This window comes from Pteropus medius, unplaced genomic scaffold (genome assembly GCF_902729225.1).
Source record: "Pteropus medius unplaced genomic scaffold, Ma_sr-lr_union100, whole genome shotgun sequence".
NCBI lineage: Eukaryota > Metazoa > Chordata > Mammalia > Chiroptera > Pteropodidae > Pteropus > Pteropus medius.
Genome location: NW_024355205.1, coordinates 4885285 through 4909057, shown reverse-complemented (window position 1 = coordinate 4909057; position 23773 = coordinate 4885285). Strand labels below are relative to the sequence as shown.

The window sequence follows — 23773 nt, the reverse complement described above, 5'->3', positions numbered from 1 at the left end:
TAAGATATTCGATGTTATAGACAATATTCTTTAGGTTTACCTCTAGGTTTATTTTACAATACCATGTTCTAAAATCCCATTAGTGGGACAGAAAATCAATTCAGTAGGTTATGACCGGACTTTTCTTTTAAAACAGTATAGAGCAGAAAATGTCAGAATACATTCCACATGTTATTTCATAAAACACTTAAATTTTATGTGTATGGTCAGGAGAGGGGATGGTTCACGGTGTGACAAGCATTTTTTACTATGGAAAAACAAACAAACAAAAAACGGTTTTAAAGATGTAATTTAGAACAGAACACCTGTCTTCTATCACCGAATTTTTTGTTGTATAGTTTTTTAAAATAAATGTTGCATTGCTTATTTTTCCCCTTGTAGCTTCTTAGAATAGTTATTAAGTTTAGATAGTATAATAGTTACTTACTGTGCATACTATTTTACTTTCACCAAAATATTGTTTTAAACCTTAGAAAACTTAGGACTTAGGTCCCAGTCAGCCTTGCTCCTGTGTTAATTCAGTTTTTATTGTGTGCCCTGAAATTGATTCTTCATTAGAACTTCTAGTCTCTCAGCCTATTAATTCACTTATTAATGAACTCGGCGCATTTCACTTTGAGTTCATTATATTTTGTGTCACACACTCCCACCACAAAACCCTCTGAAGGGAGGGTCCCATGGCCATGCAGGGTCAAAGTGGGACTTTCTGGGGATCACACATTCTTTCTCCTAATTTCTACATTTTTCAGAGGGGACAGAATTTATAGGAGATAAAGTTGGCCCGCGGAACCAGTTGGAGTTTTTCTCTTAGGATATCTTCCTCTCCTTGTCCAACCCCTCAACCAGGTGTGACATTTTTACAGAGGCTTTTAATTACCTTTACTCAAACTGGATAGTTTTTCTTATATTCTAAAATAGCTGCAGCAGTAAGATGTTTCAACGTCCCAGAGCAAGACCATGATTGATCAGAAAGCATAATTTAGAGTGCCTGAGAATGTTTGTATAAGCAAAGCACAGAGCCCATTTGTGCCTTTTCCTCCTTCTGTTCCTACAGTAGTTCTTGTAAAGCAGTAGTCCCCAACCTTTTTGGCACCAAAGACCGGTGCTCCTATGAGAATCTAATGCCAGATGATCTGGGGTGGAGCTGAGGTGGTGATGCTAGTGCTGGGGAGCAGCTGCAAATACAGATGAAGCTTCTCTTGCTCACCTGCCGCTCACCTCCTGCTGTGCGGCCCGGTTCCTAACAGGCCATGGCCCAGTACCAGTCCGCAGCCCAGGAGTCAGCAACCCCTGCTGTAAAAAAACTTATTCACTTCTTCAGACCTGGGTCACAAACTGGACAGACCGCAAAGATCCTACCAGAATGTACTAATAACACACAGCTAAATCATTTTTGCAGAACTGTGTAGACTCTCGCCTTGACTGGGAGCCTCTTTTCCCAAGCAGGTAATGTGGAGAGTCCAAAGTGCCCCATCAATTCTATTTATGACCACTCAGTATCTTTAGACCATGACCACTCAGTATCTTTAGACCCATAATTCACAAAATACAAATATATAGAAAATCTTTCATTATTTATGTATCATAAATACCCCTGGTACTAATACCTGTTATAAAGTGTTACAACCTCAAGTGGTTGTATATCAGTACAAAGTACAGCACAGTACCTGGCACCTAGAGATTGCTGCTTTCCCTCCCTTTCTCCCCTTTCTGATCAACTAAATCTCTGCCAAATACTCATTCACCTATGTGGATGTTCATTCCTAGATAATTATACATACTCACATATATGTGTGTTCTACATTCATTTTGATTCATGATTTTATGTGTGAAAATGAGCATATAATCAGAGGTCTAGGGCATGGGGGAAAAATAAGCTATTACCTAAGCAAAGTGAACAGCAGAATAAAATGAAATTAGTGGTCATTGGCGTATTTCCTAAAGAAAATAGACGACAGGCTGGGTGGATAAGAAACAGATACAAAGATACAAACACACATACATGCATGTACACACATAAATATATACTGTCATATCATATACAATAAAACTATTATTTTAATAATATTCTTGTATATATAAGAAAATATATGCAAGGTAAGTTACAAAGCATAAAAATGGAACGAACACCCATGATCCCACCCAACTTGAAATGTGAACATTGGCTATACTATTGAAACCCTTTTTTATTCCTTTCCATTCCCATCCCCTACATTTCCCACTAGATGTAACGACTATCTTGAATTTGGGATTTTTTTTCTTCATTGCCTTGGGGTTTTGTTTTATAGCTTAAACAGACATGTAGCTGCCCTATAATAATAAATTGTTTGATTGTGTTTAATTTTGCATTTTATAAAAATGAAACCTAACTAAATATTTTGCGTCTTACTTTTTTGTTCAACTGCATGTTTTTGTGATGCATATTATGTATGTAGATGTAGTTAGTTCATTTTCACTACTGTATAGTATTCTGTTGTATAACTATTGTAATTTATCTATCTATTCCCCATTTTGGTTATTTGCTGCACTATAAATATTCATGTGTCATAAATATTATGTCTCCTGGGTCATACTTCTGGGTCATAAAATGCATATCAAAAAGTTATATAATTTTCATGCCTATCAACTATAATAGGAGTTTCTATTGTATGCATTTTCACCAAAACATGGTATTGCTAAACTTTTTCATTTTTGCCTATGTAGTAAATGTAAAGCATGTTGTCAGTTTTCCTAACTGTCTTACTTTCAAATCAAGGACTATAGAAACCTAAAAGGGGGCAGCTTTTAATGTAGAGATAGAAGTGGTAAAGACAATAGAAAATAGAATTTTCCAAGTTCAGCTACAAAGTTGTCTGATTTTCTACATTGTTCCTCTAGAATAGAATACCTTACCTTCTATCCTTTAGGTGACTTTGCTCCTTTTCAAGTCCACGAAGACCAAGGGAAAGATTCAGATTGGAAGCACATGAACTAGGTGGTGATGCGAAGGACTGCTGGGCTTCAGCATTTGATGTCGCTTCCTTGTTCTCGCTTAGTGGGTACATGCCAGGGCTGGTGTCGGTAGGAAGGATGTACTTGCAGCTCTGAGGTCCCAGAGTGGAACCTATGGATTCGTGGCAGGTGTTCGTAGTGATTCCCTCTATATTTATATAGCTAATATCCAAATCACCAACCTGGTAGTCAGAAGAAAAATATTTGCTGAGCAAAAGTAAGACAGATTGGCTTAGCTAAGAATAAAATTTTCTCAATTTAAAAACCTTCTACTTTGTCTTTTTTGTTTTGTTTGTTCTTATTTTTGTTTTGTTTTATGTAAGCAGAGAATTCTTTCATGGTATGCTTTTGTTCATTTGGCTGCTATCCCATAATTCACAAAATGAAGAACAATTGAGTGTTTTAAACATTTTATGAACCACTGACTCAAAATGAGGAGGAAAAAAACTAAAAAGTAGACAGCTTTATTTAAAAGACAGCTTTATTTATAGGAATCTGGATAATCAAGATAGTGACAGTCACATAAATTTGAGTGCCCCAAAAAACACTACCAAAAAAAGTAGGAATAAAACTACATGAGATGCATGGACTTAGCATAACTAGAAGACAGAAAATGCCCCCAACTTCAAATTACCTGTAAATAAATAAAATAAACACCAAATCTCAGCAAGTAACCTATCATACTCCTGCCATAAGCCTTTGCAGAGAGTAATGGCAGTCTGGAAAATTCTGCATGGCAGAGAGAAAAGAGGGGTTAGTGAAGGGCCTAAGACTGATCTAAAAATCATCACAAGAAAAAAGTCCAGCCTACATGTGTGAAAAGGGTCCCGGCTGATCAAAGTGCTTGCTTTGGGGCTTAAAAGTACAGGTGATCTGATCTGGTGGTCATCTAGACATCACTTCTGGGGGAGAAGATGGTGAAAAGAAAGAGAATGACACCATTTACATATAGGATGGTAAAGGAGACATGAAGCCAAAGGGGAAAATTTAGGGTCCTAAATCAACTATCATAAGAATTTACTAAGGCAAAAACAATCAAGGAATACTCAAACCATGGGTGTAAATCAAATGAGTAACAGGATATTGACAATGACTCAAACTATCTCCCACAACATACTTAATTTTTTAATAGTAATTTTACTGGAAAAAAAAAAAAAACTTGGTAGATCAAAGATACCATCACCAGTAATGGCATAAATTAATGTCATGTGCCTCTTGATACAGTGCACTGAGAGTACAACATCACTTCTGTGATATTCCTGCCAACCACACTAACGTGAGTCTAATCATGAGGAAATGACAAGCAAACCTAAACTGAAGGACATGCTTACAACAACAGAAAACCTAGTGTGTACCCTCCAAAGTTATCAGTCTCATAAAAGACAAAGACTAAGGAACTGTCCCCAGATTAAAGGAAACTAAAGAGACATGACAACTACATGCAACATGTGTAATTGAATTTTCTTTTGCTACAAAGAACTTTATTGAGACAATTGGCTAATATTGTATAAAGTCTATAGACAGGTAATAGTGCTATATCAATGACAATTTCCTGATTTTGTAACTATATGTGCCTGTGTTAGAGAACGATCATGTTTTTAGGAAAATACACCATGAAAGATTGAGGGGTAGAGGGGCACTATATTTTTAATTTACTCTCAAATAGTTAAAAAATATATATTTATACACATATTCTAAGCATTCACATTCACACACGCACAAACATATACTCAGAGAATATTAAAGTAAAATATTAACATTCGGGGAGTTTTGATGAAGCGTGTAACAGGGATTCTTTGTACTGAATTATGTAGGTTTGAAAAGATGTCCAAATACAATGCTGCTGCTGTTGTTTTCTCAAAGTAGTTTATATGACAGAGTAATTTCCAAAGTAGTTTTATTGTGTGACTTTCCTCACCATCTCATAACCTTGAGAAATCATGAGAAAGAGCATCACAAACAAGCAAGCAATCTTTTAAGGTTTCTGTGCTAGGTTGAAAGAGATGAAGGAAATTGCATAAGATTCTTTCCAGATATTGCTAGAAATTATTTTAAATATGCAGAATTTGGACTCCTTATGTTGTTCTTACTATTCAAATGGACCTAGGGACAATAAAAGAAATGATAGAATACCTATACTACACCAATATAGTGAACTTTGTGACTTGATTCCAGGTTTTTAGTTTTATATCTGTTTTCATTACACGTATTCAGGAATTCTCTGCTATATTTCAGTTTATCAATTAGCCTGTTTAAGTTTTCCTTAAATATAGGCTTCACATTATTAAAGCAATACTTTTCTCACTGAAAATGTTCTCAAATAGAAATTATATCCTAACTTTATCTTTAGTTTGTGAAATTTTGTATTTTTAATGTATCTTAGAACATATAAAGACAAAATTTTCCTCTCATAGTACTGAGTCGTGTACAATTTTAGCTATTTGAGGTAAATGAAAATATTATAGTATTCACTGAGGCTCAGAACTAAAAGGACTAGAACTCAAGAAGTATTTCATTTAAGTGCTGAGAAAATATGGCAACAGAATAAAACCATTAAAATCAGAATGTGCTAGAGCATATCAAGTCCAATTTCCCTGTATTTTCAAAGAAGGTCCCCAGAACTCTCACTTTGTCCTGAACTCTGTGCCTCATCCTAGACTTCATAACTAGGGCTCACATTCAGCTGCTTTATACCAAAAACTATACCAATTATTTATAGCCTACTGTCCATTCTGATTTATTGGTTCCTCTGTCATTTTGGAAGGCAGCTATGCTAACCACTATACCAAAAATGCTTCGGTCCTCTGTCATTTTGAACATCATCCCAACCTATGCATTTATACTATGCATCTGATATAACAATGTTTTATAACACAAAAAGAAAAGGCAGAGATTCGACTGAAGGGCTAAAATTGAGATCTACTAGACAGAAAAAAGTTTATACCGCAGAAACCATCTGTTAGTAATAGGGTATAATATATGCATACTAACAACAACAAAAAAGGATAAAATGCCTTATTGCTCTATGAGTATATATATGGTGCATTTATACGGAGACTAGCTTTTTTAAAGTCAGTGGATAAGACAGAAATTGTGTGTTGTCAGAATTACCCTTGAAAATCCCTTAAATCTCTCATAAATTAGGACACACAGAAATCTTCAGATCTATAACTATATTTTATTATTTATAAATATTAAAAGTTAGGGTCACTGAGCTAGAGAAAAGAAGGAAAGATAGGATAAATCTATATGTAGATGTACATTCAAATCACCAACCTTTAGAAGATTTAACTCACAAATCTCTATCAGGCAATGGGCAGGGAATTCTAAAGGGTTCCAGCTTCCCTGTAACATGACACCATTCTATTTTAATATTAAAGCTCTACAACCTTATTACATGTTACCAGGTATGTTGTAAAGATTAAATAAGTAATTTATGTGACAGCATCATATGGAGCTGGCATCAAGCTCTTGCTCATCCAGCTCTTGCTGGATTTGAATACAAATACTACTAAATCAGATCATATACACATTGTTTTTTGAAAGCTATAGAGAAAAAATTTGCCTCTCAACTGTCATTTCCTATTTTGGCAGCATTGGAGAGCTCACGCTCTTCTCATTTGGCAGTGTCATAAGACTTTGCCCTTACGGTGCGCCTTGGTAGGGTAAGGTGTGCTATGTTCTGAAGGAAGGACCTCAGTTAAATGCTTCTATGATGAGACTCCACTGAAGCATCACTGGAGTTGCACTTAGGCTAAAATTTTCAGAGGACCACAATAATGCTTAATTTATTTCTCACATTCTCGGGGTTGGGAAGAGGGCAGATTTACCTTGTGACATCAGTCACACCTTACCTGATCTATCACCATGCAGTTAGCATAGACTTCATCACCACCGTTCAGCATATCGGAAAGCCGGCCTGCAGCATGGAATGTAGGGGGATACTTGGATTTTTTTTGGACATCAAAGGAGCGATCTGGAGGAAAAATGAAAACAGGATGAATAAAGTAGAAGGAATTTATTCTACAGTCGACCTTTACCTTCTTAATCAAACCATAAGAAAAAAAATTAAGATTTCATTTTTTTAAGATGACATTTTGCTTTTTTCACTTAAGATCTACATGCATGTATTTTATACATCCAAACTTCCTCAGTTATCTAAAACCTTCATAAAGAATAACTCATTCTAAATAAGTTGTGCCCATTTCAAACACTATTTTTCCAATCCTGACAGATTTTTGTAAAATCAATTAGATTTCTCCTTTCAATTTCTAACAGACTACACTAAAATTCATTTATGAAACATTTCACTTGGAAGTATCAGTGATTGTGCTGTGATCCTCAAGTCCTATTGACATGTTCAGGCTCCGGACCCTCTACTAAAGGACCCGAGATAGTACACGGTCTAGCAGTTCTGGCTCTGTTGTGCCTGCTGAACTTGCATACTCTCGTACAGAGCTCTGCTTCTATCTGAATTACAGAAGTGTTTTTGGTTGCTTCCATCTTCTCGGCTTTGTTCCAAATAGATAGGTTTCTCAAAGTTGAGTCCCAGAGAGTTGAGATGTTACTGTATTTGTAGGTAACATAGAATTGAAAGCAATAAAACATAGTTTAATCAGAACGCTTCATTCTTGGGACTTTGGATAAACTAATCTCCAGACACCCTTGCAGAGTTTCTTCATCTGCAAAAGTGGATTATTATTACACTTTCCTTATTGTGTGGTTATGAGGATTAAACAAGTTCAGACATGTAAAGTACTTAACACACGCCTAAGTACTTACTAAGTGCTCGATAAACACTGTCGCTATTATTATATTTCGTTCTTAGTAGTTATTTTAACCATGCCCAATGTGAACTACAAAGTTATTAATACTAATCAAAGGGTGTTATAATAATAAATGATCAATATCTGTAAATGACTTTAATAGAGTGGATTCAAAGTAATATCCACAGCACATGTCATCCTCACTGATAGTCTATTAAGTTTCCCTGAGTGAATACAAAAGGGATATGGTCTCTAGTCCATCAGAAGTGGCTCTTATCCCACCACTCATCTTATCTAAGCCAGAGCATAAAACCCAAGTAAGCCCATGGGAGTGAACCAGAAATTTTTAAAAGTTAGTAACTGTTGGGCTGACATACTGGGAATAAAAAACAGTGTTTCATAGAAGGACCTGGATGACATAAAAGTTACAAAGATATATGAATTGTATGAGTCAAATGGCTCTGGCTTCAGATTCTACATTTAAATCTGCCTCTTCCCCATAGAACATTCAACTGAGATTTTATTAATACTCTTGGGGAAACATACAATGTAAATGTAAAACATTACTTATATCTATAATGTCTTCTTTTAAATAGTTAGCAATATAACATAGAAAGCCCACAAATATGCCACGACTATAACTTTTATGATCAATTACTTCACATTTTCATTCTAATTACACAAAATAAAAGCATGTTCCAAAGGTTATAAACCAAAAACCTGACAAAACCCTTCCAACATGTTCTGAAGTAAGAAAATACTCGCTCATTTGTCATTTTACAGAATGTTTGAAAACATTTATAAATAACTCAACATGATCCCCTAAAGTGTAATTAATCCAGCTTAACTGCTCTTATGTCATAAGTTCACAGACTATAAAACATCTGGTATGTCTGCCATCACACTTGGGAGGCTGGTTGTGCCCTTTTAAACCACTTGCATTGCTGCCAAATTAAAATATCATTGATAACCAGACTAAGAACTAAAAAGGTATTTAATAAGACAATTACAAATAATTGATTAATTTCATTTTATTTATTTTTATTTTTATTAAAAAATTTTGAATCTTGAGATGAATTTCACTTTAAAAATATAGAACCAAATTACATATTATCCCAAATTGTTTGATGCCAGTGAATGCACTGCCCAGTCACCTCACAGCCACGTTCTTAACTACCAAGAGAGTGAGCTCTGTGTGCAAAATTGACTCTCACCTTCAAGGATGAACAAGACTAGGGTCTACCTCTATTTTCACATGCACGGGCAAAAGTCTTTGGATTTGGCTTTTCTTCCACAAACATATTTACCTGGCCCCATGTGCAGGTCAGAAACTATCAAGAAATCGTACCCAAGTAGTAAAATAAACTCAAAGATGGTGGAGTTACTTTGGTCATTCTGACCATGCTGTGATCTAATTTGTTTTCTGCATGATTACTTTGATCAGTTTTAGAAAATGATGTAATTTATTCACAAAGACAGATCCATAATCTCTTATCGGCAATTCTGAAACCCAGAAAGCTCTGAAAATCAAAACTCTCTTTCTTAAATTTTGGTTCAAAAACAAATGTGGTGGCAAAATACAACCTGAACTCACACGGGGCAATGCATAGTCTCTATTTACCCCATTTAGTGTGAACATTCATACATCTTGCTAAAAAAAACAGTGCTTGATGATGGTATTGCCCCAGTGTCTCCTATGGTAGTCATATCACATATATCATAAGCACTATACCAAAAAGATCTGAACATTCTGAATTCCAAAACAAATCTGGCCCAAAGAAGAGACTGTGGATCTCCACAAAATTAACCACAGCAGATATTAGTCCAATATTTCCCAAGATTTTGTCGTTCCTCTACCAAATTCATAATTTTTCCATATCTACACATCACCTGTATTATTACATTCTCTAGTACTTGTCCTTAGGTTGACTCGCCTTTTTTCTTTTAAACTAATTTTCAAAGAAATATCTAATCCCACTGTAAACAGAAAGCCAGGATTCCCTGTCAAAACTAGAAATTGTACATACTAAAACAATGAAAAAAAAATGATGAAACTACCTTCTGACTAAATAAAGTTGCCTATCAAAGCTGAGCATCTACAATACCTGCTCTTTGTCATAAAGGGAGATTCTGAAGGATTCGAAAGATGCTAAAGATTCTAAAGATGCTAAAGATGCAGTGGTACCAAACTGACTTTCTCCTTGAAGCAGCAGAAAGGTCAAAAGAAAAGTGAAAAGGAAATCCCTCCTTTACTATGTAATTCAATGTCGCCTACCGTTAGGTTGGGGTACCATCTCCAAGACTGACAGTTGCCAGAAGAATTTACCCCACACTTTGGAAAACTTGCCTAGACTGTGTCATCATCCTGTCAATTAGGTAACGATTACACTGAGACAGTAAGTCTTGTTGTGGGTGGGGGCATGACTATACAAAAAAGTACTGTAACAGTAAGAAGGGAGAATCCATCTTTCCTCTAGACCTGTCACCCATAACCTGCCATGTAGATTCGCTGGGTTACTCATTGCAGCTATTTATAAAATTGGCCCAAAGTCCTTTTCATTACAACTCTTTGGAACATCTGTAGCCTCTACTTGTCAAAAGACGCTGAAAGATAATAGGACCTAGAAGTAAACATACACTGACAAACCAGAAGATTACACAGACTCACGAGACCACCACTCCTTACTAACCTCAACGAGAGTCACTGCAAATAATGGACTTTAGATCCACTGGAAAAAAGAACTCTTTAAAAGTGCTTTCAAATAAATGTCAGCTACCCATATTAATGTGGCTAATTGCTGTACTGTGTTTCAGCAATATTCAAAAAAAAAAGCTACAATGGTTTCATTTTTTTTTAAATTGATCTCAAGATTTTCAAGATATATAATTTTATTGCTTCCCTATGTAACCACATTAGTAACAAATTAAGTGAAAAATTATTGCCAAAAAAAAAGTCCTTCAGGTTTTTTTCCAATGAGCATATATAAATAATTTGCAATGAGAAAATCAGCTCTTAGTCTTAATGTTATTTTGTAAATAGTAAACCTTACAGTTTTGTTGGTAGCATTAATTTTTAATATTTGATAAACCTGTATTTCAGAGACAGTATAAAAGTAACTAAAATTCAATTCCCATCCTAATAACTATAAATTTTAAATTAGTGAAGAGCAATGCATTGCAGTAGTTGAGAGCATGGGCCCTGGGCTGCCTGGATTTAAGACTCCACTCCACCGCCTACTAGCTGTGTGACCTTGGGCAAATTACTTAACTTCTCTGTACCTCCCTTTCCTATCTGTAAAACAGGGATAATAATATGGCAGAATGTTGATAAGTATTGGGATTGGGTAATGGATACATGGAGATCCATTGTTATAACATACTGCTATGTTTTCTGTTGTGTTTTTTTTTTTTGTATGTTTGACAGTTTCTACAGGAAAAAAAAAGTTAAAGAAAAAATAAGTAATTCTGTATCCCACTATACTGTCAATGACTATTAGATGCTATAGCAATTTTCCAAATCTCATAGGATTGTCTTAAGGATTAAATGATTTGTATTTTAGATTAGAACATAATCTGACAAAAAGTAAGTGCTCCGTAACTGCTTGATATTATTGTATAACTAAATGAGGTTATATAGTTTTAATTATTTTATGTGGTTTTAATTCTTCAAAAAAAAATGATTATAACTTTACATGTTTAAAACCAACCCCAGGCAACTGCTATTCATAAAACATTCCATTTGCTACACAAAAAGCTTTAAAATGTTGTAACTCTTTTATTCCTGATTTAGCTCATGTTAAGAAATTTTGAAAAATCCATCCTGAACATGGTAATTAAAAAACAAAGTCAAACTACCCATAAGAGTTACCTACGACAACTCAAGGGTAAGATCTCATGAAATAAGAGATACTATAACAGCAAGACAAACAAAGAATAAAGTCAGACCATCAGAGATACCGTTTCTCAAGAACAAAGGGAGGATTTCAGAAACTACCATGTTCTAACACGAGGAAATGGACTGGGGCCAGGTTCTGACTGAAGAGCACCTAGAGGATAAACAAAAACTCTGTGGGGATCCCCAGCTCGCCCCTCTCCCATTATTCCCATTGCTTTGTAATATGATCTGTGGAACTCCACGAGGACTCCAGAAGCAGCACTTTTCATCAGCACTTCCTCGCTATACTGGAGGCTCTAATGAGGTGACAGAGGAGAGACAACTCTCCTGAAAGTAAGCATACATCTCCCACAGAGTGAAGAGGAATTAGTACTAGTCAGGAGGGGAGAGAGAGAAAGGCAGCTGTGGATGATTCCTTTTTCTCTGATATTTACAACTGCCCCCAATCTGACAGGAAACAGTTAATAGCACGGACCAGCCTAGGGCTTTGGGAACCTGATTTTTAAAGAAATCCAACTCCCCTTCAAGAAGCTAAGAGCCTTGTAACTAAAGGAAAAAGGCCTACTTCCCTGGTTATGTAAGGGACCCACACCCAGACATAAACAAGCCCGGCTAAGGCAGCCTTCGGCAAACCTGCTGCTGACCTGGTTTGGCCCACTCCGGCTGCCAAGCTCTTGCCCGTGCCACTCAGGAGAAATCCTCTGAGTCTGGATATTTCTTAACAATGGCTGGAAAGGTTGGTTTCATTCATTCATTCATTCATTCATTCATTCATTGTTTTGTTTTAAATCTAGAATTCTATGAACACAGCAGAAAGATTTAGTCTCACCCATCACAAAATGGATAAGACTTGCTTCAGAGTTCAGTTCTGGGCACTCCACTTAAACAGTGCCCATCACAGTCACCAATGACCTTCCCATTACAGAATTTAGTAGTCAATGCTCAGGTCTCACCCTAGGTGACCTACGGCAACATCTGATGTAGTCGATCACTCCCTTTTCCCTCTTTGCCTCCAGGACACCACTCTCTCTCTTCCCAGCCTTTCCTTCTCAGTCTTCCTCATCCTCTGGATTTTGGCAAGTTGCAATGCTCTGGGGCCAATCCTCAAACTTCTTTTTCTCTTTCTCGCTCCACTCATTCCCTGGATGCCAATAACATGGCATCACATACCATTATATGGTGATGACTCTCAAATCTTCATCTCCAACCCAGACCTCTCCCCTGAACCCAGACCCCTTCCTTGATCTCTCCACTGAGTTGTCCAGCAGCTACATTAAGCATGACAGATGTAAAAGAAAACACCTTCCTGCTCCTCCCAGTAAATGGCAACTCTATCTTTCCTTGGAGTTGCCTTGACTGTTCTCTTTCACAGTCGAATAGATCCAGAATCTGACCTTTTCTCATCACCTCCACTGCCACCCCAGGAGAAGCCAACACCATCTCCTGCCTAGACTATTGCGAGACTACTATCTCCCTTCCACTCTTCTGCCCTCCATAGCCCATTCTCCACAATGTTGATAAATCAATTCTGTTACAAAGGAAATCAAATCACGTCACACCTTTGCCAAAATTCTCCAGTGGCTTCTCATCTCATTCAGAGTACAAGTCAAACTTTACCACAACCTACAGTACCTTGCTCAAATGGTTCTGGGACCACGTTCTAACATATATATATATATATGTGTATATGTATATATGTGTGTGTGTATGTGTGTGTGTGTATATATATATACACACATATATAGATATGTATGTATTTTGATGGGGGCAGGTCCTACACATCCAAGCAATTCTTGAACACCAACTAGGTGTCCTAGGAGTCAACACGATTCTGACACTAGCATCGGATTCCATGGGTTAAGAGTTTGGTCTTACAAAACTGCCTTTCCCACTCCCAACTTTAGATGCCAGCTGCAAGTCCAAGTTGTCACCTGTGCTTCTGACTGGCTATAGATTGAACTTCAAGATGCCAGTCACAAGTCTAGGTTGCTAACTGTACTTCTGACCACTAGCTATAAATCATGTTCTCACGACCTTCCTCTTGGGTTCAATTCATTTGCTAGAGTGGCTCGCAGACCTTGAAAAACATTTTACTTACCAGATTACAGTTTATTATAAAAGGATATAACTCAGGAACAGCCCGATGGAAATGATTCACAGGGCAACGTGTAGGGAAAGGGGGCAGCACTTCCATGCTCTGAGAACACCACTCTCAGTAACTCCACATGTTCATCAGCCAGAAACTCTCTGAATCCCATCTTCTTGGGTTTTTAATAGAGGCTTTATTACATAGGCATGATTTATTAAATCTTTGCCCATTGCTGATTGAACTCAGTCTTTAGCCCTTATCCTTTCGGTCCAAAAGTCACCTCGTTAACATAACAAAAGACAACCTTTATCATTCTCATCACCTAGGACATTTTAAGGGTTTTAGGATTTCTGTGCCAGAAATGAGGACAAAGACCAAATATGTATTTGTTATTATAAATTACAATATCCCACTGAACATAACCTGCCCTCCTCCACCCTCATCCAACCTCTCCGAAGCTGCCAACTACTCTAGCCACACTGGCCTTGCTGTTCTATGCCTCAGGCCATTTGCACTTGCTGTTCTCCTTACCACAGCAGTCCCCCACCTTTTGAAACCAGGCACCAGTGCTCCTATGAGAATCTAATGCCTGACAATCTGAGGTGGAGCTGAGGTGGTGATGCTAGTGCTGGGGAGCGGCTGCAAACGCAGATGAAGTTTTGCTCACTCGCCCGCCAGCCACTTACCTCCTGCCATGCGGCCCAGTTCCTAACAGGCCACAGACCAATACTGGTCTGTGGCCCAAGGTTTGGGGACCCCTGCTCTACCAGGATAGCTCTTCCTTGGATATCCAGATGTCTTTCTTCTTCAATTTCTTTAGCTCTCTACTCAAATGTTATCTTATCAGCCTGTCTGTCCCTGACCATTATATATACAAAATAGCAACCCCCTAAGCCCTGCTTTATTTTCCCTTATGCCATATACCATCACTTAATATATTGTATCTATTGTATATTGTTTGTTTCCATCCACTAGAATGTAAGCTCCATGAGAACAGTGACTTTGAATGCTTTGTTCACTGTATCTCCCATGCATAGAACCATGTCAGGTACATAGTAGATACTCAACAAATATCCTCTGAAGGTGGAAATTCTTTTTCATTCAGAAAAGACCTCCTTGTACCAGGTACAATTAAGAAACTAACCTCTTCTGGCCTGGTAACATTTCCTCAGATTCTGGAGGTATGCTTGTGGGTTGCCCAGCTGTTTTTGCTCTACCCCAGATTGTGATGGGAGCATCGATTTTTTTTATTTCTCTCATTCATTCACCCATTCATTCTTTTTTTCAACATTTACTGCGTGTCTACTGACTGCCAGGCACTATGCTACCTGCTGGGCCCTGCCCAGGGCCCTAGTCTCCATCTGTGACTCTTAAAAACTTCCTCAAGGCACAGTCGTTATGGGCTATTCCTGAAGAGGTCCCCTGACAAGTCCCTAAATAGCCGCAAGGCTTTTCTTCTCCTCTAAGCTCTTCCCACCAGTTACCTCTGGGTTTTGTCCTGTTTCTATACAGCCCAGTGATAAGAGAGTTTCATTTTGCCCTTCCTGGTAGGACAAGTAACTTCTTAGTTGGAAGTCTGAGCTAAAAACAGCTTCTCCCATTGTGCAGAATACCACAGGTGCTAAGCTTCCTATGTGACACCACATGACATGCCCTCTGGTAGCAGTAGCCCAAGAATATACCCTAATCTCTTTAAAATATCAGGTAGGCTACTCTTTTACTAAAGTAATGATGGAATGATCAGGCAAATTTGCAAAGTAAAGGTACTGGGAAGAAAATGAAGATAAACTAAGATGTTAACTGCTATCTCTAGGTGATAGACTACAGGTGGTTTTTTCTTTCCAACTCTACTCTCTATAATTTCTAGATCTCCAATAATAACTATTTCTTAATCTAAAATAAGAGGAGAAAATAAGTTATAAGTTTAAAATGTGCCTCCTATGTTAAAAAAAAAAACAACAACTGTAGAACCTCATTCAATATAGATTATCAGTAAATCAACCATATCAGATAATATGTATGTAAACATATTATCTGGAAATGTTTTACCCAAGAGTACATAGTATTATTTTTACTCATTTGCCAACCCTATTTTTCATAATCACATGAGGTATTATCACGTTCATTTTGCAGACAAGAAAGCTAAAGCCCAAGGAGAGTGATTAACCTGCCAGCGTTATTAACTGATAGGACCAGAATGCAAACCGTGCTGACAAAGACATCCTTTTTCACTGTAGCATGTTATCTCCCAAATTCCCGAATTCAAAAGAAACTTTACTATATTCTGAAATTTACAGATAGTCCCTTCTACCAGTAGTCTGAGTGTGTTCCAGGAGAAAGAAAAAAAACCACTCTCACAGGTGAGAGTGAACGTTTTCAGGAGTAAACTGTCATTTATCCCCTTGCCTACTCTAAGGTTCTCTCAGGATTCTCCTGATATTAGTCTTGGCCTGGAAAAACCTCTTGGCTTCCCTCTTCTAAGTTAGACTTCAGGTTACAGAGAGGATCCATCCAAATTTCAAAAGTATCATCAGCCCAGGAATTTCCTGTGGGTCATGTATAAGCTACAGTTACTCTGCAGGTTTCAGTCCAGACCACAACGTGTCTGGGAGAATCGGGGGACCTTTGTCTACCGAAATCAGAGAGCCTCTGAAATCAGTCCGAATGTCTAATCCACCCTCAGACCTTGCCTCGCCCCTCTGGGGTCCTATAAAAGGAAGACAGAGGCCTGGGAGGAGGTCGGGCCTCTGGACTGGTCCTGCTAACCAGGGTAAAGTTGAGGGTGGAAGTGCAGGGATTCCAAGGAGCCGCGATGAGAGCTGTAACAGCTCAGCCATCCCCCTTGGAACAGCAGTTTAAAACCTCTTCTAAATACAAGCTACAACTTGGTACTCTAAAATCAGATCCTAAAGGAAGTTCTATTCTGCTGTTTTTGAAAGACCTAATTATCAAAATTATCGAAGAAGAACACAAGCGTTTTCCCTTGGAATCCACTGGAGGCACAGAGGGAGGTAGGGAGAGGGAAGAAGGGAAGAGAGGAAGAAAATAGAGTCCTCGGAGAACAACAATTTTCTCCCAAATCTTTCCAAGTTCTCACTTCTAATTGTAGTAGCACAAAATAGCCTTCAAGAGGACATATATTTATGTGAAAAAAGAAGACTATTACATATGTGAATAACTTTTTCCTGCCCTTGCCTCCCCAACGCTATCAAGATGTTCAGTCACGTGTGCTGTACAGACTTTGGCAGGACTGGACTGAGTCAGCAATTCCTTTCCTCCTGGATGCAGTTCTCCAAGGCCTGAAGCAAATATCAGGCTACAGAAAGGGAAAAGTGAGAGGAAGAAAACTAACACAATGTGCAAACACCAGGACAGAAGTGGAAGATCTCAAAAAAGTGGCAGTACTCGGTCAAGAATACTTCAGGTGACTATAGACAAAAAAACAGATGAAGAAGATGCTCCTATATGCCGTCATTATAAGAAACCCTATGAATAATTCAAACCCCTTATGATCTGGCACATAAAAGTGATTTTGTCCACCTCAAAAGTCATGAGGATCTCCAATTCTCCAGCATCTATCTCTAGAAACGCGTGTTTTTAACCCCCACTAAATATTCTAAAAAGTAACTGAGTTCTACTAGAGATAGAAACTATGCTAGCAAAACAGAATTGCCCATTGAAACATTTATCATTCTCATCACCTAGGACATTTTAAGGGTTTTAGGAGTTCTGTGCCAGAAATGAGGACAAAGACCAAATATGTATTTGTTATTATAAATTACAATATCCCACTGAACATAACCTGCCCTCCTCGCCCTCATCTAACCTCTCCGAAGCTGCCAACTACTCTAGCCACACTGGCCTTGCTGTTCTATGCCTCAGGCCATTTGCACTTGCTGTTCTCCTTACCACAGCGGTCCCCCACCTTTTGAAACCTTGGACCAGTAGCTATGTCTAGGCAGTAGGGGTGCTGTGATTGGCCCAACTGGATGGGGTGCCCAGCCTACTGTATCCATGGCAAGGTCACATGAGGAGGTGGCAGCAGCATTTGGACCCATGGCCAGAGCAACAGAGGGACAACCCTCAAAGGAACGTGAGTGTAGTTCAGCGAAGGGAAGGAGGATGCTGCCCTACAAAACTGAGCATCGAGACCAGTGTAACATTTGACAGCACTCTACATTTCTGTATCCCCATGAACCAACAGTGCACAAGCCTGGGCTATTTTCCTTCACTTTGATTTGCTCTGTGTATGAATCTCTGGGACCACATGCCTGTTAAAACCCCACCTGTTCACCACAGGCTATTGAAATGACATCCCTTTCATGACGCCTTTAGCTTAACCTGGTGTCTTCACCATGAACTTCAATGTAATTTGTTCTGACCTCTCCTATGGAACTTATCACTTTCTGCCTTAACTAATGTACCTGAATAAATAACCATTGATCCTTCCCCAAAACCAGAATGATAGAGAGGAGTCTCTTGAACATGAGGTAATAAATTGAAATAGTGCCTCCCTCCCATTTATAGAGATTGATGTAGAAGTACAACTTGCCTAAGTATTTGAACTAGCCCGAAATGAAGAAAAAAAATCAGTTTCAAATATTTGGCAAAGTAATTGTTTAACTCAAAAAAGCCATGAGGAGTACATAGCTATGTTGTTTGGCAACAGACTTATAACGGGCCTCCTTTCTTCTGCTGGCAAAGGTAGGCCTCCAGGCAGAGAACAAAATTGAAACTGCTCTGCATGAAGTTAGACACTATCTCCATTGTGAGCCAATGGAATCTTAGCAGGTTATGTCACTTAGGAAAATGTTTCTCTTCCTTAATAAGGATTTCTGTAGTGACTTATTCCTCCCATGGTATTCGGGCGTCTTTTGGGGAATGGACTAAATGCACACAAGCACATGAAAGCATAGAGGCGTGCCCCCAAAAAACTTCATGAAAGGGAGGATAGGAAAAAGATAAATACATTCATGAGATAAAAGTAACTCACCTTTAAAAATGATCATTAAACTTTCTGAAATGGCATTATACCTTTAATACTTATTATGTCAAGAATTATTCTTTTCAGACTCTGTATCTGCCTTCCAAACACTCAATAAGCTCATGAAAAAGGCCCACACAGTGGTCTCATGATTTTCATCTCCATTCCCAGCACACTCAATCTCTCTATCTTTCTTTGTCTGGGACAAAGCTGTGAACTTTCCAGGACACATCGGAAGCCCTCCTATCCCATCCTTCTCTCAATTTGTCCTGCCTCTCGTCAGTCAACTATCCAGTTCTCCAGTTGTATGTCCATGTTTTCCCACCCAAATCAATGACATGTTCTTCACACTATGTGTATGGTGTATCGAGACGTAGAAACAGCACTCCCATTTCGCTCCTCCAGAGTTTCTGTTGCCTTCTCTATTCCTAGTCAAAGATTTACAAGAGAGGGAAAAGCTAAGATGGTGAGACACACTGGCACATTTTGAACATAAGGTAGCTACTCACTGAAGTTCACCATCCCTTGCCTCTACCTAAAAGGTGGTGAAAAATGCTGGAAAGACTAAAATCTCTGAACTCAGTGTCCTGGTTGTAGGCCTGACTCTACCATTCATTAGCTCTGATCTTGAGCAACTCATTTCTCCTCTCTGAGCCTCAGAGCCCCCAAATAATAGATAAAGGTAACAACCACATCTAACACACAGGTTTTTTACAAGACAACATGTAAAAAACACCATCTATATGTCACTCATCTATTCATTTTCTTCATTATATTACCATGATTATTTTCCCTACATTTCCTGGTATGGCCTTAGGAAGAACTTTAAAGCCTCAGTTTCCTCACTTGTAAAACAGAGATAATATCTATATATGTAAAGTACCTACCACAGGTTAGTAAACAGTGATTATTATGATCAATTAAGTACTGTATAAGTATTAGTTATTTTGACTACAGAAAATTTGGCACTCTTTACATTCTTCGGCTTCACTTGCTTGCCCACAGCTTTCTGATAGGCAATCCCTCCTTTGGCAACCACAGACTGGTTTTGCACCAGCAAAAAGGAAAAAAATGAAAAGTGTTCTTTCATTTGTCTCTAATGTGTCATTAGAGAGGCATATGATTTGAGCTGGAGCAAGAGACAATGAGAAAAGACGCATAAGTAAATGAAAGGCACAGAAGACAGTTTGACATTCCAGGGATTGCCCTGATGATTTATATTTTAAAATGCATTTTAAAGATTAAATGATAATTATGGGAAACTTAGGTAAGGCTTAATCCCTATCTTTTCAAACCTTTGATTAATAAATATTAAATTTCTTGGTTGACTCTTCTACCAAAAACAAAATCTCCAACAAAACAAAAATCCAGACATTCCTGGAGTCCTTGAAGCAGAACGGTTGTGAATTCTGGCTCACTCCAATCATTAACCACTAGTCTCCCAGTACAGCCTGTCCCAGGGCTGCCCATAAAATGACAAAGGGCAACACTTGAGAACCCTAGAAATATATTTGGGGCGGCTTGGTTTTAACTGCTTTCCTCTTCTGCTAATAGCACATGCCCCTCTAGATACTGGTCCTTTCCAAAGGCACTACCTCTAAGTTACAACCTTTTATCTTTTCTTCTAAAGACATGAGGATAAGAAAGTACTAGATGCAGTTTTTAGTTGACATATAAGTATTGGTAACATATAAGTAACTGCTACTCTAGTTTTCCTTCTATTATTAAATCTTCTAAATTTTCACCTCTCTAAACAATCCCATTATGTGTATGTACATGTGTGTCTATCAAAGAATAGTGAACAAGAGGGGTATTAAAAAAAAAAAAAGATAATATAACAAGGAGAGTGAGGACAGAGAAAGAGTATCAGAAAATAAAAGAGAATATGTCTGACCAAATATGAGAGGTTTGTTAATAAGCCTGAAATTCCAAGCCCACATAACCTCCTTCATGATTTCCCAGGTGACTGGAACCATATTCTGAGAATGATGTTGGTAATGATTATAAAGAAGGAAAGAATGAGAAAGAAATTCAAGTCGCCCTGGTTTTAAAGACTATAATAATTAGATCATCCTTAAGTCTACAGCAGTCCCTAACCTTTTCAGCACCAGGGACGGGTGTTCCTATGAGAATCTAATACCTCATCATCTGAGGTGGAGCTGAGGCCGTGATGCCTGCGCTGGCTGCAAATACAGATGAAGCTTCGTTTGCTTGCCCACCGCTCACTTCCTGCTGTGTAGCCAGGTTCCTAACAGGCCACGGACTGGTACCAATCCACGGCCCGGGGATTAAGGACCCCTGCTCTAAGAGACAACACAACGCAGTTCACAAACTAATCACTGGGCTGAAAATATCAGGTCTCTGGGTTTTCCTCTGCCGCATAGAGGTGGCATGCCTGAGTCACTGCAGGATGTGAGATCCATTTCCAGAGTTAAGGCCCCTGTAAGCAGGAATGGTATCTGTCTGGTTCACCACTTTGCCCCACCCTCTAGGACGAAGCTCGGCACTTTGGAAACACTTGTAAAACACGTGAACAGTTCCTCATCACTTCAATTCTTTGGGCCCCATCACCCTCATCTATAAAGTGAGGTGGTTGAACCAGGTCATCTCTGAGACCTATGCATCTGGGACCCTGTCCAGCTAACATTACAGCATGACCAAACCCACTCTTCACAACTAAGTCGCCACGGTTTAATGAAGAGAGGAAGCATGCAACACTGTCTGACAATCCCCAACTCTCTGCTACCAATCTTATTTCCACCTGTCTTTTGTTTATTAGCAGCAAATAGTTAATCATTTTCATATTCCGGGTACCTGCTTTCACTTGAGTCAAGTTTAATTTACACATAGCTATGTTATGACTTTCTGCTGTAGCTCCAAGTGGCTGGGCTCCAACTTTGGATTTCAAAGAAGGGCATGATTAATGCATTTCCTCCAATTCCACTGGGCACTCAAGGTTCTCCACTGGCCTCCTAATCATTAATCCTACATCTCTCCAGGTTGTTAGGCTACCCAGGCCCCCAACAACACAGGCATTCAGTCAGCCAGCCAGGAAATGTAAGTAGAAAAATATATTGAACAGATTATTGCTCCAAATTTACTTGGGTTAGAATTAGCACAAAGACACAGCAGTCTTACAAAACTGGTATCTGTTCTCGAGAACTTCTCAATGTACCAAAACTAACAATGTTAACTCTAAAGTCTGAGTGACTTAGTATATCTCTCCTCTCGGGAGTAATTTTAAAATTTCTAAAAATTATTTAGAAATAATTTCAAGCTTGCAGAAAGCCTGGAAGAATAGCACAAAAAGCACCAATACATTACCCTTTACCCAGATTTACCTATTGTTAATATTTTACTCCATTTTGCATTTGTATCTGTGTTTGCTTTGACATGCACATACTTGTGCTCTCTCATAAGTGTATTCTTTTTCCCTTGAACCATTTAATGGTAAGTTGCATACATCATGGCCCTTTACACCAAAGAAGAAAAAATTTAATTTTAAAACAGGATAACAGGAAAATAGAATGTTGTACAAATTTTTTAAGTCTCCCATAATAGAATTTCATGGCAGCTGAGCAGCATGGGAGATTTGTTCAGGCTGAAGCTTTCTACCACCCCTAGATGCTTAACCCATCTTTTTCCCAAGGTTGGCCTTGATCCCAGCCAAAGAGCAAACAAACACACACACCCCTCTATTTTAGAAAATGGAAAAAGATTCTTGAAGAGAACCAGGTGTGTCGACAACTGCCAGCCTCCATTTTTCTCTGGGAAAAATGCACTAGAATATTCTGCTCTAGAGAATAAAGAATTTTGCTCCCCAAGGACAATGCTACAGAGATGCCCATTTTCAGAGACACCTCTTCTGCTGGCGAGCTCATGAAAACGTTCCTTTTTTCTTAAATTAAAAACAGCCACATAGACACAGAGAGACAAGATAAGAGATGGAAAAGATTCACTGACTACCTTTCTTGTTTTGGTAAATCTCAGAATGCAACAATCACCACCTGCTGAGTCCAGCAAGGACACTGGTCAGCAGACACCTCTGTTGTACCTGAACACCAACTTGCCCCTTGGTTACCAAGGCCCACACAAGAGTGGGTTGCAGGTGAGGGAGAACAAGCGGTATAAACCCACTCCATTCCTAATCACACTACAGATAAATGGCCCTTCTTCCTTAGGCAGGAAATGATTTTTGCATACTTGGTAATTACTGTTAATAAACTTTTTAATATATGACTATATCCCCTAGAGATATATAAGTCTTCTTGTTGAAATTACTTTCATAAAATCCTTTCCTTAGAGAATCTATAAAAATCAATAAAGTAGTATAAAACAGAACAGTTTTCTAAAATACAAAATTTTTTTAAATTAACACACACTTGAAAACTAAAACACAAAAGAAGCCGAAACTGGGTATCAAATGCATGTATAGTTCTCTGCATATCCCACAACAGCCAAGCACATTTAAATCCATAGGACTCTTTATTGTCAAGATAACTCTGATTAAGTGAATCCAAAACATTTACCTTGAACTAAACAAAGTGAAAGGAAGGTAAGAACGAGTAGGTTCACCTCAGATATTTATATGTAAAGTATTTATATAGTGAGAGTTTTATAAAGACAAGTATAAACACGCACTTCATCAGAAAACAGTCTGGCAAAAGAACAAGGAAGAGAAAGGTAAGAATATGAAGATTCTTGGCTTGGCTCTGGCGGAGGGAATAAAAGATCCCGTGATCTACCTTGTTTGGACACCCTCCGTCGAATCTTCATTTTGGGGAAGGAAGGCCACGAGTAGTTAAAAGGTGAGTCCGAGTCAGAATCCATCTTTTTTGTTTTGGTCAAATCAATAGATTCAACAGTAGAGACTCCGGAAGAACTCGGGCGTCCCAGCCAGGAGGCGAGTTTCTCATGTGATGTAAAAGGAAGGAATGGGGCTGAGTGAAAAGCTTGAGAACACGGGGAGGGAGAGGCAATAAATGTTTTGCTTCCTTCAGGCGTTCGGGCTTGTAGACTAAGAAGGAGGCTGTAAATATTAAAGCCAA

At 38.4% G+C, this 23773-nt stretch overlaps 1 protein-coding gene across 9 annotated transcripts in view; it reads right to left on the bottom strand.

The window, feature by feature from the left end:
• Nucleotides 1-23773, bottom strand: part of ARHGEF28 (Rho guanine nucleotide exchange factor 28) — a 258757-nt gene that overhangs the window by 87786 nt on the left and 147198 nt on the right. For 8 of the 9 annotated variants that reach the window (XM_039857455.1, XM_039857458.1, XM_039857462.1 and 5 more), the window contains 2 exons: nt 6846-6967; nt 2893-3173 (listed from right to left, as the gene is read on the bottom strand). In XM_039857455.1, the coding sequence (XP_039713389.1) occupies nt 2893-3173; nt 6846-6967 (403 nt within the window). Of the gene's footprint in view, nt 1-2892; nt 3174-6845; nt 6968-23470; nt 23767-23773 lie in introns of those variants that run through there. The other variant, XM_039857464.1, reaches the window with a different exon arrangement.